At 42.6% G+C, this 15,354-nt stretch overlaps 1 protein-coding gene across 1 annotated transcript in view; it reads left to right on the top strand.

The window, feature by feature from the left end:
• ENOX1 (ecto-NOX disulfide-thiol exchanger 1) overlaps positions 1-15,354 on the top strand; it is a 380,677-nt gene that overhangs the window by 339,900 nt on the left and 25,423 nt on the right. Inside the window, exons 12-13 of the mRNA XM_054163102.1 lie at positions 1,680-1,787; positions 7,609-7,665. Coding sequence (XP_054019077.1) covers positions 1,680-1,787; positions 7,609-7,665 — 165 coding nt within the window. The remainder of the gene's footprint in view (positions 1-1,679; positions 1,788-7,608; positions 7,666-15,354) is intronic.

The following is a 15,354-nucleotide window of genomic DNA, read 5'->3' as shown; positions in this document are numbered from 1 at the left end:
GACTGTAGAATGTGTGAGATATAATCAGACATATGTCCATGTGTATTCTTACTTCAGTAGTTGAATTAATCCATCATACTGGTGTTCACTTACAACATAAATACACTACCCATAACTCCGTTGGTCCCTGAAAGGTCCTCTCTTTTCAAGCAGCTCTGAAGACAACACTGGCACCAAATTCTAGGCCCGAGATATTTCTAGGCTTGCCATCTGTAACTTACTGAGATACTGGACATTTGCAACACCACTTTGAGTCACAGTTCCCACTCCTATCAAGCATAAACTAAGCTTTAGATGCTTAGATACATATTTAGATCAGTAACACATTAGTAAAGTCATTCCTCATTCAAGGAACGTGCTTCCAAGCAGTAAGTCTCCTTCTCTGGAAATTTTCAAGACCCATCTGGATGTGTTCCTGTGCTAGATTCCATGGTCCTGCGCTGCAGGGGGACTAGGCTTGATGATCTTCGAAGGTCCCTTCCAACCCCTAACATCCTATGATCCCATGATCCTATGTTGCCCCAGCAAATCATAGTTTCCTTTCTTGAACACTAAGGGAATAGAATAGAATAGAATAGAATAGAATAGAATAGAATAGAATAGAATAGAATAGAATAGAATAGACCAGAAGAGACCAGGTTGGAAAAGATCACTGAGCTCATCAACTCCAACCTATCATCCAACTAATCAACTAAACCATGGCACCAAGCGCCCCATCCAGTCTCTTCCCAAACACCTCCAGTGATGGTGACTCCACCACCTCCCTGGGCAGCACATTCCAATGGCCAATCACTCTTTCTATGAAGAACTTCTTCCTAACATCCAGCCTAAACCTCCCCTTGAAGCATCATAAACTCCTTTTTAATCTTCTGTTGGTGTCCTGTAGCTCTCCAGTAGTACTTAACATTCATCACATGAATACAAAAATAGATAATTATTTCAGAATTAATTAGATCTACTGATCCACTCTTGACAGTCCCAATAAATCTATGCAGAACCTAACACTAGCCAAGACTCGGGGATGCAGGCTTTTAAAGATGCCCCCACATCCCAGAATCCTCTTCATAATCCCAGGGTTTTTGTTTTGACAGTTCAGGTCAGCAGTCTTCCTAGCTGATATATTGATTGTAGGGCATCAGTCTTCCTGATCCAATAAAATATCACAGCACAAGGCAGGTGGGGGGAGGAAAGAAAGCTTTTGTCTTCTTGGCAAGTCAGTGTGAAAGCTTTCCAGAATATTGCTTTGCACAGAATGAAAATGGCTGTGGGCCAGTGACTAATTATATTAAAGGGCTGTGCTTTTAAATTATTTATGTACCCTGGTGTTTACCCTAGTATTATTAAACCCACCACATCTACTTCTACAAATAAGATTTGGGTTCAGATGAACGTGACAGGCGCTCTGTGGGTGATACACTGCGCCAGGAGTTTCTACTTTAATGCAACAAATAGCTTAACACACATTAACAGATGCATTACTTGTGGAGCACTGCTGCAGAAGGAGATGCAGATGAAAATAATTTACCTCTGGTCCATTTAGACACAGCAGATTATGCAACAGTAATAAATGTAGGAGCAGGCTGCAAAGCGTTGTTTTACAGGAGGATTTATCAAGCCGAGGATTTAGAACTGCTTCGGATTCAGAGGACGCTAACCAGAAACTCCTTTTGTTTGTGCAGCAATTACTGAGCGTGCAGGAAGAATTAAACAACAAAAAGTCTGAACTGGAACAAGCCAAGGAGGAGCAAACACATACTCAAGCAATGCTTAAAGTCTTGCAGGAACAGGTGAGTGCTTCTGGTGGGAGAATAATGCTGGCTTAGGCATGTTAAGGGGATGGAAGACTGATGGCTTCACCTCCAAAACCCATTAAGAGTCTGACCACAGAATATGCTGTGAGCAAGGCGTAACCTTATGTGGCCTGTGTGTCTGCTCTGATTAGCATTTGTGAATGCAGCTGAGGCTACCACAGAGTTTGAGAAAACACAGTAAAAAGAGCCCCTTGTTTTATACTCTCCCATATTTCATGTCTTGAGTGACAGGGATGTGGTTCTACTCTGAATTATAAAAATAAGATGTTGGGAGAGTTAAATATATCTGAAACAGAGCAGCTCCTTTTTTAAAGACTGGTGTTGGGGAAAAAAAAGAAGAAGAAGAAGGGGGGAAAAAAAAGCTTGGCATCTCCTGTGTTGTTCATGCAGATATGAGCATATAAAAACCATAATCATACTGGCATTAAAAAGGTAGTGATTAATTAGCTATTATTTAGGCGGCGAGAAGCAAACCTCGGTATAGCTGATCACTGCATCTTCTTGGGTGCTAAGGTGCCTGTGACACTGAGAAGTGGATTTGGCAGTATTGTTTTGGAAGCATCACAAGATGAACAGTTACACAGCAAAAAGAAAAGCTGGTGCTAAGTCTGCAGATCTGGAGATGAAGCAATGCCTTGTGTGCGAGCACGGCGAGCACAAATACACGCTGTCTGTACAGGCCACGTGGCTTGGACACACTGAAATCGCAGCTCCCCACCTGTGCTGCACAGTCTCTGCTTTAAGCCCTTGTTTTAATGCTTTTTCTGTAAACTTTGGCTAAAATATTTGGTGGCTTGGTTGGGTATTTGCATTTTAAAGAGTGTGGGATCTGAACTGCTTCGATGGCAGAGATTCAACATGCCAGTAATGCTTATGTTCAAGGTTTTTCTGCATACATGCCTGGATGTGTCTGCAGACAGGTTTATACATTTCATGTACACACTGGGAAAAGTAAATTATGGTTATTTCAGGGTTGGGGTTTTTTTTGAATGATCATTAGGAAAGCTTCGACACAGTTCCACATTTAGGTCTCTTTGGACATATCTAGTGACAAATATACTCTATAAACCAATAATTTTAATTTGGGGGGGCGAAATTAAACCTTTTATGTTCAGACGCATGTCCTCCTATGAGGACAGACTGAAGGAGTTGGGGCTGTTCAGTCTGGAGAAGAGAAGGCTCCCAGGTGACCTAATTGTGGCCTTCCAGTATCTGAAGGGGGCCTCCAAGAAGGCTGGGGAGGGACTTCTCAGGATATCAGGGAGTGATAGGACTAGGGGAAATGGAATGAAGCTGGAGGTGGGGAGATTCAGGCTGGAGGTGAGGAGGAAGTTCTTCCCCATGAGAGTGGTGAAGCCCGGGAATGGGTTGTCCAGGGAGGTGGTTGGGGCCCCATCCCTGGAGGTGTTTAAGCCCAGGCTGGATGAGGCTCTGGCCAGCCTGATCTACAGTATCACAGTATCACAGTATAACTAAGGTTGGAAGAGACCTGGAGGATCATCGAGTCCAACCTGTCTCCACAGACCTCATGACTAGACCAGACTAGATCTAGTGTGAGGTGTCCCTGCCCATGGCAGGGGGGTTGGAACTGGATGATCCTTGTGGTCCCTTCCAACCCTGACTGATCCTATGATCCTATGATACTATGTTCTCAGCACTTACGGTTGCAGAGACAACCTTCTAAGTGAGAGCTGATGCAAGACTATTTCACTAAATGCAATGAAGAAGAATGGATTTGGTAATGGCCAAATCTTTAGAAACACAGAATCCACTCCTCTCCTGAGTTAATTGCATCTCATTTCCATTTTAACACGGCATTCAAGGTACAGGTTTATAACATACTTTGAGAAGATAGAAAACCCTAACATTACATGAAGTTATTTCCCATCTTGGCAGCAATTAGATGCTGCAAAAACATATAGGAAAATCTTACAATGCTAGGCCCCAGCAGGGACCACCAGGGCAGAGTTTTGAATCTCTGCAGACTCCTACTAATTGCGAATCAAATGTGCACTCATGCTAGGCAGACAGACGGAACAGTAGCTGGAAGAAAGGCAGGATGGATCTGCATTTCTCTTGAGAATTAGCTATGAAACAAGCCTAAGGCCAAGACTGTTAAGTAGCCAGAAATCCTGAGGAGTGCTATGCAACCAGAGTGCTTTTCTAACAACCCTGAACCAGTTCCAAAATGTTCCAGAACAGAAGTCCTCGTAGTAATGACCTCCACTTGCCAAGGTTCACAGCTTTGCCTCACAAGAACTACAGCTGATCTCTGTGTTTTATCCACAATGGGTATTGAAAATCATCTAGCAGAGTCAAGTAAATGTGAAGATTTCTTTAAAAATTAATAACACCAGGTTCCCACCTCAATTTTATGGCTTGGCTTTGTGATATGTTTGCTAACATCTGCCTTTCCATCTCAACCTGGCAGAGGAACCCTGCCTTGCCTCACTACCTGTGTCTAAGCATATCTGCTGGCTCAGCACACCTTGTGCTCATCCAGTTGCACCAACCCAGTTGCATCCAGGCTGGGATGTCTCCTGCTGGGAGACATATCATTTGCTTCTGCATCACAGAACGCTTCTCTAGCCAAAAGGCTTCTGGATCAGATCAGATCTGACGCATCTCTCTCGTTGTCAGAGAGATTTACACCCACTGGTTTGAGTCAGACCTACCTCACCACATCATAAGACTTATCAGAGACTTCTAACTCCTCAACACTTCTCCTCTCCTTTCAGGTAGGCCCTTGGTTGTTACTGGCACTAGTTCAGTGTGTTACTTCAGCATATTCTCTGCTGGTAACATCACACTTGCCACCGACCTGCGATGGAGCCGGCCTAGGGGGTAAGGCAAGTCCTGGTTTTCCAATATTGTATGTTTTCCTGAGGTTCCTATTCCAACATTCCACTATTTAGGATTTGAAAGAAGAATACAATTTTAAGTTTAATTTGGAAAAATAAACAATATTGGAAAAAAGGATACTTTACCCCTTTAGCCTGTGGAAATGCAGCTGCACATTTTCAACCCACAGGTTTTTCATCACTGTCTCCACCAGTTCACTTCTACCTCTTGCTGCAGTGATCTTACTGTTGATGTGAATGCTAGCACCTTCTTGCCTGAGCCCTGGCATCCTTTACAGAGCATCATATGCAATAAGAGATGGAAGGTTCAAGCATCCTGTCTCAGTTAGATTAAGCAGTGCCAGGATGATGATGGTGGGGTACCATGGAGTGGGGAAAGCCTACCAGACCAATGTAGACTAGAGGCTGAGCCCACTTTCCAGTCAAACACACATGTGGATGCTGGGGGAGTGGTATGTCACCAGCAGAACACATGGGGAGCATTGCCCAAGGAGCCAGCAAGAGGGGGTCAGCACTTTATTCACCCAGAAAAGGAAAGGGAAAAGGTAGGTCATGAACAGCGCTCCTCAGGACAGGGCATTAGTGTGCACAGCAATTTTTACACACTCAAGCTCTCCTGACTTCATGTTCGGATGAGTAATTCAGCTGAACTCAACAGAACTGCTTACATGAGGTGAATTTCTATAATGAAGAACTGACAGAATCATTAAACACCTCTTTTGGTTACACCATGGTGCAGAAAAGCCTAAATCTGGGGCTTGGATGAAAGCAGCCATCTCAACTCATTCTTGCCAGCCGTCCCCAGAGTGAGGTGGTTTCACAGGGTGGTTGGTTTTTCAGTAAAGGGAAAACATGTAGCATTCATGAGAAATGCATCACTTTGCTGTCAGTACAAACTGCAAGTTTTTGTGAGGGTATTGAAAGATGAGCATCAGTGAATTGAACCAGCAGACCTGATAGTTTCGCTGTCCCCAGCTACTCTTTGAACTGCTTTATCAAGGATTGCTGCCCCTTTACCTCTCTGTCAGGACTTGTTCAGTGGCTTGTGCTTGTTCCTGAACTGGTGCAGTTTGCAACCCTGCATAACAAGGTAGGCAGAGAACATGGCCTCAGATTGGAAACTGTGACAAACTGAGAACTGAGTCACACACAATTTAGTTGTTATTGCCACGTGGGTAAAAAGACCACAGAATCACCAAGGTTGGAAGAGACCTCAAAGATCATCAAGTCCAACCTGTCACCACAGACCTCATGACTAAACCATGGCACCAAGTGCCACATCCAATCCCGTCTTGAACACCTCCAGGGACAGTGATCCACCACCTCCCTGGGCAGCACATTCCAATGGTGAATGACTTGTTCAGTGAAGAACTTTCTCCTCACCTTGAGTCTAAACTTCCCCTGGCGCAGCCTGAGACTGTGTCCTCTTGTTCTGGAGCTGGTAGCTTGAGAGAAGATGAAGACAAGCTAGGTGACCTAGGGTGGTAGACCACTTCTGAGTCAGACACCTAATCAAAATATAATACTGTTCCATTTCACTTGGATTTTAGGACTGCTGTCATTCAGAGTCATTATGACATCATCAACCCTAGTTTCTTTGGCAAAAAACAAGGAATGCAGAGGAAAGATCTATTTATTGTTCTCCATCCTCCCTCAGTGTAGACACTCACTTGGAAATAAGTTAGAATGAGAGCATGACTCTTTGGAGATTTGACTATAGAGTAAATGGTTGAGTGCTTTATCTAGATGTACAAACCTCCACATCTCATAGGCTCAGGAAGGCCGTGGTGTCTCCTCCTTTCTGTATTTGCTCAGTCACAGGACGAACTGCACATTTCACTGTTGTGGAGGTTGTAGACAGACAGATGTTGGTCTCTTCTCCCAGGCAGCCAGTACCAGAACAAGAGGACACAGTCTCAGGCTGCACCAGGGGAGGTTTAGGTTGGATGTTAGGAAGAGGTTCTACACCGAGACAGTGATTGCCCGTTGGAATGGGCTGCCCAGGGAGGTGGTGGAATCGCCGTCATTGGACGTGTTCAGGAGGAGACTTGATGGGGTGCTTGGTGCCATGGGTTCATTGTTTAGGGGGGTTGGATTGGTTGATGGGTTGGATGCGATGATCCTGAAGGTCTCTTCCAACCTGGTTTATTCTATCTTCTATCTACTGTGGCTCCAGACATGACCTAGGACATTCCTTAAAATCTCTTGAGAGTGATTTTTTTTTTAGAATCCCCAATGTAATCTTCAATTTTGCCCAAAAAAGGTAATTAAGAGGGGGGGAGGTGGGGGGTGGGGGGGGTTGAAATTGCTTCACAATGTCTATTTGGAATTGGCAGTACCTCCTTTGTTCTTCTGCCACTGGTTAAATTCTTCTCTTCACCTCCTTTTCCGTCATGCCCAGGAGCCATGTCAGTTACTTAGATGCTTCCTCAGGAAGGAAATGTACAGTAGCGCTTCAGCATCTTAAACAGCTCAAAATACATCACTCAAAAGTAATCATTAGCAAAATGCTATTTAGCTAGTGGCAACTTGCAAACATTGTAAAGTTTAAATTAATGGCAGCAAGAATGGGAAATGAAATCGTTTATTATTCTTGAGAGCCAATTCTGTACACTTTCATGCCTTGAAACTACTTTCTAATCTTATTATTTAAAAAATAATGACCCAGGCTTACTATTTTTCCTTTTTTTTTTCCCTTTCTTCTTTTTTTCTGTTTTTTTTTTTTTTTGCCAGCCTATAAAGCCTTAAGTATGTTGGTTTCAAAATGGTTTGAGCAAAACCTCATTAGAATTATATGCTCCATCTGTTTTTCTCATTGGAAGCTTTATAAACTGCTCCTTCAAATGAATCAAAGATAACTGTGTGAAACAGTCAAGTAATGTGCTTGTTTTTGTTCTGTTTTGTTTGTTGTCTTGTTTTCCCTTCGCTCTCTGCAGCTAAAAAGCACCAAGGAATTAGCAGAAATCAATGGGCATGATGAATCTCAGGCAAATGTAGGTACTGCTATCTATGTATAGATTTTTATACATATATATATACACACATATATATATATGTATGGTCTCAAATTTGCTATTAATATATGTGTATATATATGCTTATATATATGGTTATACATGTGTATGGTCTCAAATGTGCTATTAATATATATGTGTATATATATATATGCTTATATTAATGTTTATACATGTGTATGGTCTCAAAGTTGCTATTAATATATGTGTGTGTATATATATGCTTATATATATGGTTATACATGTGTATGGTCTCAAATTTGCTATTAATATATATGTGTGTATATATATGCTTATATATATGGTTATACATGTGTATGGTCTCAAATTTGCTATTAATATATATGTGTGTATATATATGCTTATGTATATGGATATACATGTACATGGTCTCAATTTTACTATTTATATGTATATATATTTACACATATATAGATGTATATACATGTGTATGGTCTCAGTTTTGCTATTTATGTATATGTTTATATATATACTTACATATATGCATATCACAGTATAACTAAGGTTGGAAGAGACCTCGAGGATCATCGAGTCCAACCTGTCACCACAGACCTCATGACTAGACCATGGCACCAACTGCCATGTCCAATCTCCTCTTGAACAACTCCAGGGATGGTGACTCCACCACCTCCCTGGGCAGCACATTCCAATGGCTAACAACTCGCTCGGTGAAGAACTTTCTCCTCACCTTGTCTAAACCTCCCCTGGCACAACTTGAGACTGTGTCCTCTTGTTCTGGTGCTGGTTGCCTGGGAGAAGAGACCAACCCCTTCCTGTCTACAACCACCTTTCGGGTAGTTGTAGAGGGCAATGAGGTCACCCCTGAGCCTCCTTTTCTCCAGGCTAAACAATCCCAGCTCCCTCAGCCTCTCCTCATAGGGCTTGTGCTCAAGGCCTCTCCCCAGCCTTGTTGCCCTTCTCTGGACATACATGTATGTGGTCTCAGATTTACTATTTATATATATGTGTGTATATATATACTTCTATATATGTATATACATGTGTATGCTCTCAAATTTACTATTTACATATGTATATATACATATATATGTATATACATGTGTATGCTCTCAAATGTGCTATTCATGTGTATACATACATACAAATATACATACAAATATATATACACATATATATACACACACATATATGTGTATGTATACATATGAATATCTAAATGTATATATATGTATATATGCATGTGTATGCTCTCAAATTTACTATTTATGTCTTGAAGCTAATAGAATGGCTGAATGACTTGCACATTATGTTTGAAGTGGCTGGGTTGGTTTGTTGTTTGTTTGTTTGCTTGCTTGCTTGCTTGCTTGCTTGCTTGTTTGGTGGTTTTTTTTTCCTCCCTGAAGCCACAGGGTCAAATCCCAGTAAACTTCATTTTGAGGTAGATAAATTGGGTTCCATGCAATTTACTTTGTAGGATTTATTTGGATGAGTCTCTAACAACGAGTGTCCTACTTGCTGCATGTGGGTGTTAGAGATACCATGGAAACGGCTGCGAGAGAAATGTTTTGCCTTAGTGTCCTGTCCAGGATTACTCAAGCTACAAAGTTATACCGTTTGTCTTTGTGGCTGCCACCTTGCAGATGAGCAAGCCTGGCCATATTTCAATTGTTAGTGAAATGGTTCATGAGTTGGAAACAGTTAACTCACGCAAGAGGACTGAATTCATTCATTGAGTCATTACTTTGCCCCAAACCATTAAAGGACATGTTAAGGTTGTGTGTTTTTCTTTTTAAACCTGCTGCCAAAAAAGAAACAACAAACCAAAAAACCGAGCTTCTGTTATTCCCTTAATGACTGCAGTCAAAACAAGCAGTCTGAATAAGGGAAGAGAGGAGGGAAAACTTTCCTGCTATATTTGTCATCCAAACCATGCAGTTTTGTGCTTTGTCACAAACATATGAAAATTAAAACTGATTATAGACGACATCTTCCTCCTAGCCAAGAGAACAAGCAGCAGCCTGAACACTAATTCATTTTAAACATCTATTTCAGTCAATGTGGTGTCTAATGGCACAGCCAGGAAAGCAGTTTTGTTTGAAACCTGAATGGAAAGCTCAAATGTTTTTGGACAGCTGTGTGATAAGGAAATGATGTCCTCCCTTTTTTAATCCTTTCCTTAGTCTCCTTCGTTGCGAGCTGTTTCCACAGTGAAGTCGATAGAGCCTCATAGCTCTCAGCATTTGGACAGGAGACATTCAATATGGTCTGATAGCTCCAATAAATCTCCAGTTGCAGCCTGTCTGCACAGCCTCTCATCACCCCTTCAAAAAGGTTCTGTTTCCAAACCAGAATAAAGATGTTCATCCACCAAAAATCTTGAATGGAATGGAATGGAATAGAATAGAATAGAATAGAATAGAATAGAATAGAATAGAATAGAATAGAATAGAATAGAATAGAATAGAATAGAATAGAATAGAATAGAATAAACCAGGTTGGTAGAAACCTTCAAGATCATCATGTCCAACCTATCATCCAGCACCACCTAATCAACTAAACCATGCAACCAAGCACCCTATCTAGTCTCCTCCTAAACACCTCCAGTGATGGTGACTCCACCACCTCCCTGGGCAGCCCATTCCAATGGCCAATCTCTCTTTCTGGGAAGAACTTCTTCCTAGCATCCAGCCTAAAGCTCCCCTGGTGCAGCTTGAGACTGTGTCCTCTTGTTCTGTTGGTGGTTGACCTCATAGCAATATTAGACTCCTAAGAAAATCAAGTCAATACCTTATTCAGTGATGAAGAGGAAGACCAGACAGCTAAAGTTAGTGAATCACAGCTGCAGCCATATTTTCAACAGTTACAGCACTGTGAAACTGGAGCAGCACAAATGGAAATGGCACAGAAATGATGTTAAAACATTTGCTACAGTAATGAACGTTGTAAAATGGTGGTTGAGGTACCTTTTAAACAATTGTACTTTGCATCAAATATGTGCTGCTCAGGTGTTGTGCCTTGCAGGTTGTCTGTCCACATCTCTTCTCAGCAGACTTTGTGCTTCTTGCCCTCGGCCATTGTGCAAATCTGGGATGATCAAAGAGGAGAAGGCTTGCTCGCTCCTAAGTGATTATTAGTGAAGTGTGATTCCTGTAATGGGATTAGAACATACTTGTTACAGTTGACAAGTTGAATTCAGCAAATGAAATACCTTTACATGCTGAGCCACAGTTGGTAGTGCTGGAAAAGAAGAAAGACAACATATGTCTGTATACTGAACACACAATCTAATCTTCACACTGTGGCATATTTAGACTACTTTGTGGAAAATAAGGCTTCTAGAAAGGACAGCAGAACTGTAGGCACACTGAATACAATCAAGAAAGCCCATACCATAATCTTAACAAGACTGTTTTCTGCAGTTCTCAGGCTTTCTGCTGATGGCATTGGTCTGCAGCACATTACACTGTTTCTTGAAGTAAAACCTGGAAATCTGTTATTTAGTAAAGCAGGTATAGATGAAAATACACACTTAGACCTATTGTGATGTGTTTTCTACATTTCCATTATGTGAGACCATTCTGAAAGGGAAATAGGGATCTGGGCAGCTTTGGAAAAAGAAAGCATGGAATAGACTAGACTAGACTAGACTGGAATAGACTAGACTAGACTAGAATAGAATAGAATGGAATAGAGTAGAGTAGAGCGGAATGGAATGGAATGGAATGGAATGGAATGGAATGGAATGGAATGGAATGGAATGGAATGGAATTAACCAGGTTGGAAAAGACCTTAGAGATTATTGAGTCCAACCTATCATCCAACACCATCTGATCAACTAAATCAAGGCACCAAGTGCCTCATCCAGTCTCTTAATAAACACTTTCAGTGATGTTGACTCCACCTCTCTCAGTAGCCCATTCCAATGACCAATCACTCTTTCCTAACATCCAGCCTAACCCTTCCCTGGTGCAGCTTGAGACTGTGTCCTCTTGTTCTCTTGGTGCTGGTTGCCTGCGAGAAGAGACCAACCCCCTCTTGTCTACAACCTCCCTTCAGGTAGTTGTAGAGAGCAAGAAGGTCTCCCCTGAGCCTCCTCTTCTCCAGGCTAAGCTCCCTCAGCTTCTCCTCACAGGGTCTTGTGCTCCAAACCCCTCCCCACCTTTGTTGCCCTTCTCTTCTGAAATGTGCCCAACCTATAAATGGACCAAAATGGACCAATATTCAGGGCTGTGGGGTTTTTTTCCTGGTGGCTGTTCTGTTGTTGTTGTTGGGGGTTTTGTTTTGTTTTGCTTTGCTTTTTTTTTTTTGCTTTTGTTTTGTTTTGTTTCTCCCAGGAGAATTGAGCAGAGTTAACTAAGAGGCTGGAGCAATTGCAATGTTACCCTCCCCGTCATGGCAGTTCACACTGGGGTTTGGAAACCTGAAATTTTACTGTTCTGCCAGTACATCTGTTATTTCCAGAAAGACAAGGCTCTGCAAACAGTCATAAGGGTGTTTCATGAGTGACTTGCCAGGTACATGCAGTAATATTTGTTATGGCTGTTGACATTTCCCAGCAATACTCTGCATCAGCAAAGGCCAAATGTCAGGCTCAGCAGTACACAGAGCCTGCAATACTGGCCTGGTGTTAACAGAGACTTCGACACCCAGGACTGCTAGAGGTTCTGTCAGTGAGCACTCAGCTCTGTGGTTAAGGAAAAGGTTGCTTATTGCTTCTAATCTACTCCCCTCCTCCCTCCCCCCGCCCTTTAATTTCCTCCTCATTGCTGCACACAGTGATATTTAATTCCCATCTCTGTCTTAACTAAAGAGAAAATAATGGCCAATGGCCAATTAAAATTTCAGATATAATCCTCTTCCAGGATGTTCCCGGACTCCTGAGACCTGATTAGTCCCAACATGAAAAAAAGCCTTGCTTTGGGAGGTGTGCTTGAGTAGAGAACACTTTGCAAACTGAAAAAGCTAATCACGTGTGTTGTAGCTTAACTCTGTAGAGGCAATTTATTCTCCCACTCTTTCCAGTGGTTTTCTGTGGAGTAGGTTAATTCTGTGTTTTGATCAAAGATCTCCTGCCCCTCTACTCAACTCAGCACTGGTTAGGCCACACCTTGAGTCCTGTGTCCAGTTCTGGGCCCCTCAGTTTAGGAAAGATGTTGAGTTGCTGGAAGGTGTCCAGAGAAGGGCAACAAAGCTGGGGAGGGGTTTGGAGCACAGCCCTGTGAGGAGAGGTTGAGGGAGCTGGGGTTGCTTAGCCTGGAGAAGAGGAGGCTCAGGGGAGACCTTCTTGCTCTCTACAACTCCCTGAAGGGAGGTTGTAACCAGGGGTTGGTCTCTTCTCCCAGGCAACCAGCACCAGAACAAGAGGAAACAGTCTCAAGCTGTTCCAGGAGAGGTTTAGGCTGGATGTTAGGAAGTAGTTCATCCCAGAAAGAGTGATTGGCCATTGGAATGTGCTGCCCAGGGAGGTGGTGGAGTCACCATCACTGGAGGTGTTTAGGAAGAGACTTGATGGGGTGCTTGGTGCCATGGTTGAGCCTGATTAGATAGTGTTGGGTGATAGGTTGGACTTGATGATCTGGAAGGTCATTTCCAACCTGGTTAATTCTATCCTATCCTACCCTACCCTACCCTACGCTACGCTATGCTATGCTATGCTATGCTATGCTATGCTATGCTATGCTATGCTATCCTATCCTATCCTACCCTACGCTATGCTATGCTATGCTATGCTATCCTATCCTATCCTATCCTATCCTATCCTATCCTATCCTATATACCTCTTTCATTATCACCAAGGCATAATAAAGTGAATATATTTCAGTGAGTGAAACTAATTCACCACAAGGTTTTTACCACCTTTTCATTCTGTTTGAGTTTCATAGTTTGAACAAAGTAATGACTTTGACCTCATCCATCTGTCTTCCTCCAGTAAGCATCTTCAGCAACTTCAGCACAATATTATGTGGGTTTTTCTCCAGACACAAAATCAATAATATTAAGAAGAGATGAATTTTTTTCATTGGAATGCTTGAAGCTCTTCACAAAGTATTTTTCAATTTCAACCAAGAACCTTACATTTGATGTTGATTCTTCCTTTAATTTTTCTCCTCTCTATCTGCTTTTCAATCATTTACCAGATGATCCTTGACTCCAAGGAGCGGTATATATTATGCTCATTTTACTAGATTGCTCACTTTATGCTGCACTAGAAGTGATGTTATCCCTAACAATAGCTTAGTCTTCTCTTTTCACATTGTATGGTTAATCACTGATGATCTTGATCATTTAGTAAAGATAGCTCTTAAATGAGGCTCATTTTTACAGCAATCTAGGCAAAAAAATTAAAAAGCTGACACCCTTCAGGTTGTTGAGAGGTCTTTAAATCCATCATATTCATCAGAGTTCAGTTCTTGTACTTCACTATGCAAACATTTAATGGAGGCACCCAAGGGTACCTGCTGCACGTGTCCTGGAATGTGCTGCCCAGGGAGGTGGTGGAGTCACGATCGCTGGAGGTGTTCCGGAAGAGACTGGATGAGGTGCTTGGAGCCATGGTTTAGTTGATTAGATAGTGTTGGGTGATAGGTTGCACTTTATGACCTCGAGGGCCTTTTCCAAACTGGTCTGGTCTATTCTATTCTATTCTATTCTATTCTATTCTATTCTATTCTATTCTATTCTATTCTATTCTATTCTATGTGCTGCCCAGGGAGGTGGTGGAGTCACCATCACTGGAGGCATTTAAAAAGAGACTGGATGAGGCACTTAGTGCCAAGTTGGGGAGGGGTTTGGAGCACAAGCCCTATGAGGAGAGGCTGAGGGAGCTGAGGTTGCGTAGCCTGGAGAAGAGGAGGCTCAGGGGAGACCTTCTTGCAGCTACCTGAAGGGAGGTAGTAGCTGGGTGGGGGTTGGTCTCTTCTCCAAGGTAACCAGCACCAGAACAAGAGGACACAGTCTCAAGCTGTGCCAGGGGAAGTTTAGGCTCGAGGTGAGGAGAAAGTTTTTCTGTTGGGAAGAAATTCTTCACAGAAGGAGTGACTGGCCATTGGAATGTGCTGCCCAGGGAGGTGGTGGAGTCACCGTCCCTGAAGGTGTTTGACAGGGGATTGAATGTGGCACCTGAAGCCATGGTTTAGTTATTCATAAGGTGTTGGGTGATAGGTTGGACTTGATGATCTCTGAGGTCTTTTGCAACCTTATTGATTCTGTGATTCTATGATCTTTAAGGTCCCTGCCAACCCAAAGTATTCTGTGAGTCTGAGAGTAGTATCTCTTGGGGGTACTGAAGTTCCTTTCTCTCTTCTGCCACTTTTTGCTGTCTATTCCTTGAAGGACTTGAGCAGGTTGGAGGGAGCCTAAATGTAGTGTACAACCCCCAGGACTGCAGTAGCAGGATTGCAGCTGAAGCAGAGGTGGCCTGTCATCCTTCAGGTGGTTGCGGGGGAGCCTGAGTGCTCTGACAAGCCAATCTGACTTGTACACTGTGTGGGTTAAGCACACAGCTGCATATGTATAAGGCTGAATGTTATTCCTCACTAGAAATGATGGGATGACTCCTGTGTACGTGTGCAGTATAAATACTCAGGGAAAATGCTTTGGGATGAAAGGCTGCACAGAATGATCAGATGTTATTAAAATGTCAGGTAGCTCTGGGCATTGAAGAACTGTCTCCCTGTGGAGCTCAGA

The sequence above is a fragment of the Dryobates pubescens genome, chromosome 7 (genome assembly GCF_014839835.1).
Source record: "Dryobates pubescens isolate bDryPub1 chromosome 7, bDryPub1.pri, whole genome shotgun sequence".
In the NCBI taxonomy this organism is placed as follows: Eukaryota; Metazoa; Chordata; class Aves; order Piciformes; family Picidae; genus Dryobates; species Dryobates pubescens.
Note: the sequence above shows the minus strand (reverse complement) of the source record. Positions and strands in the feature narration are given on the sequence as shown.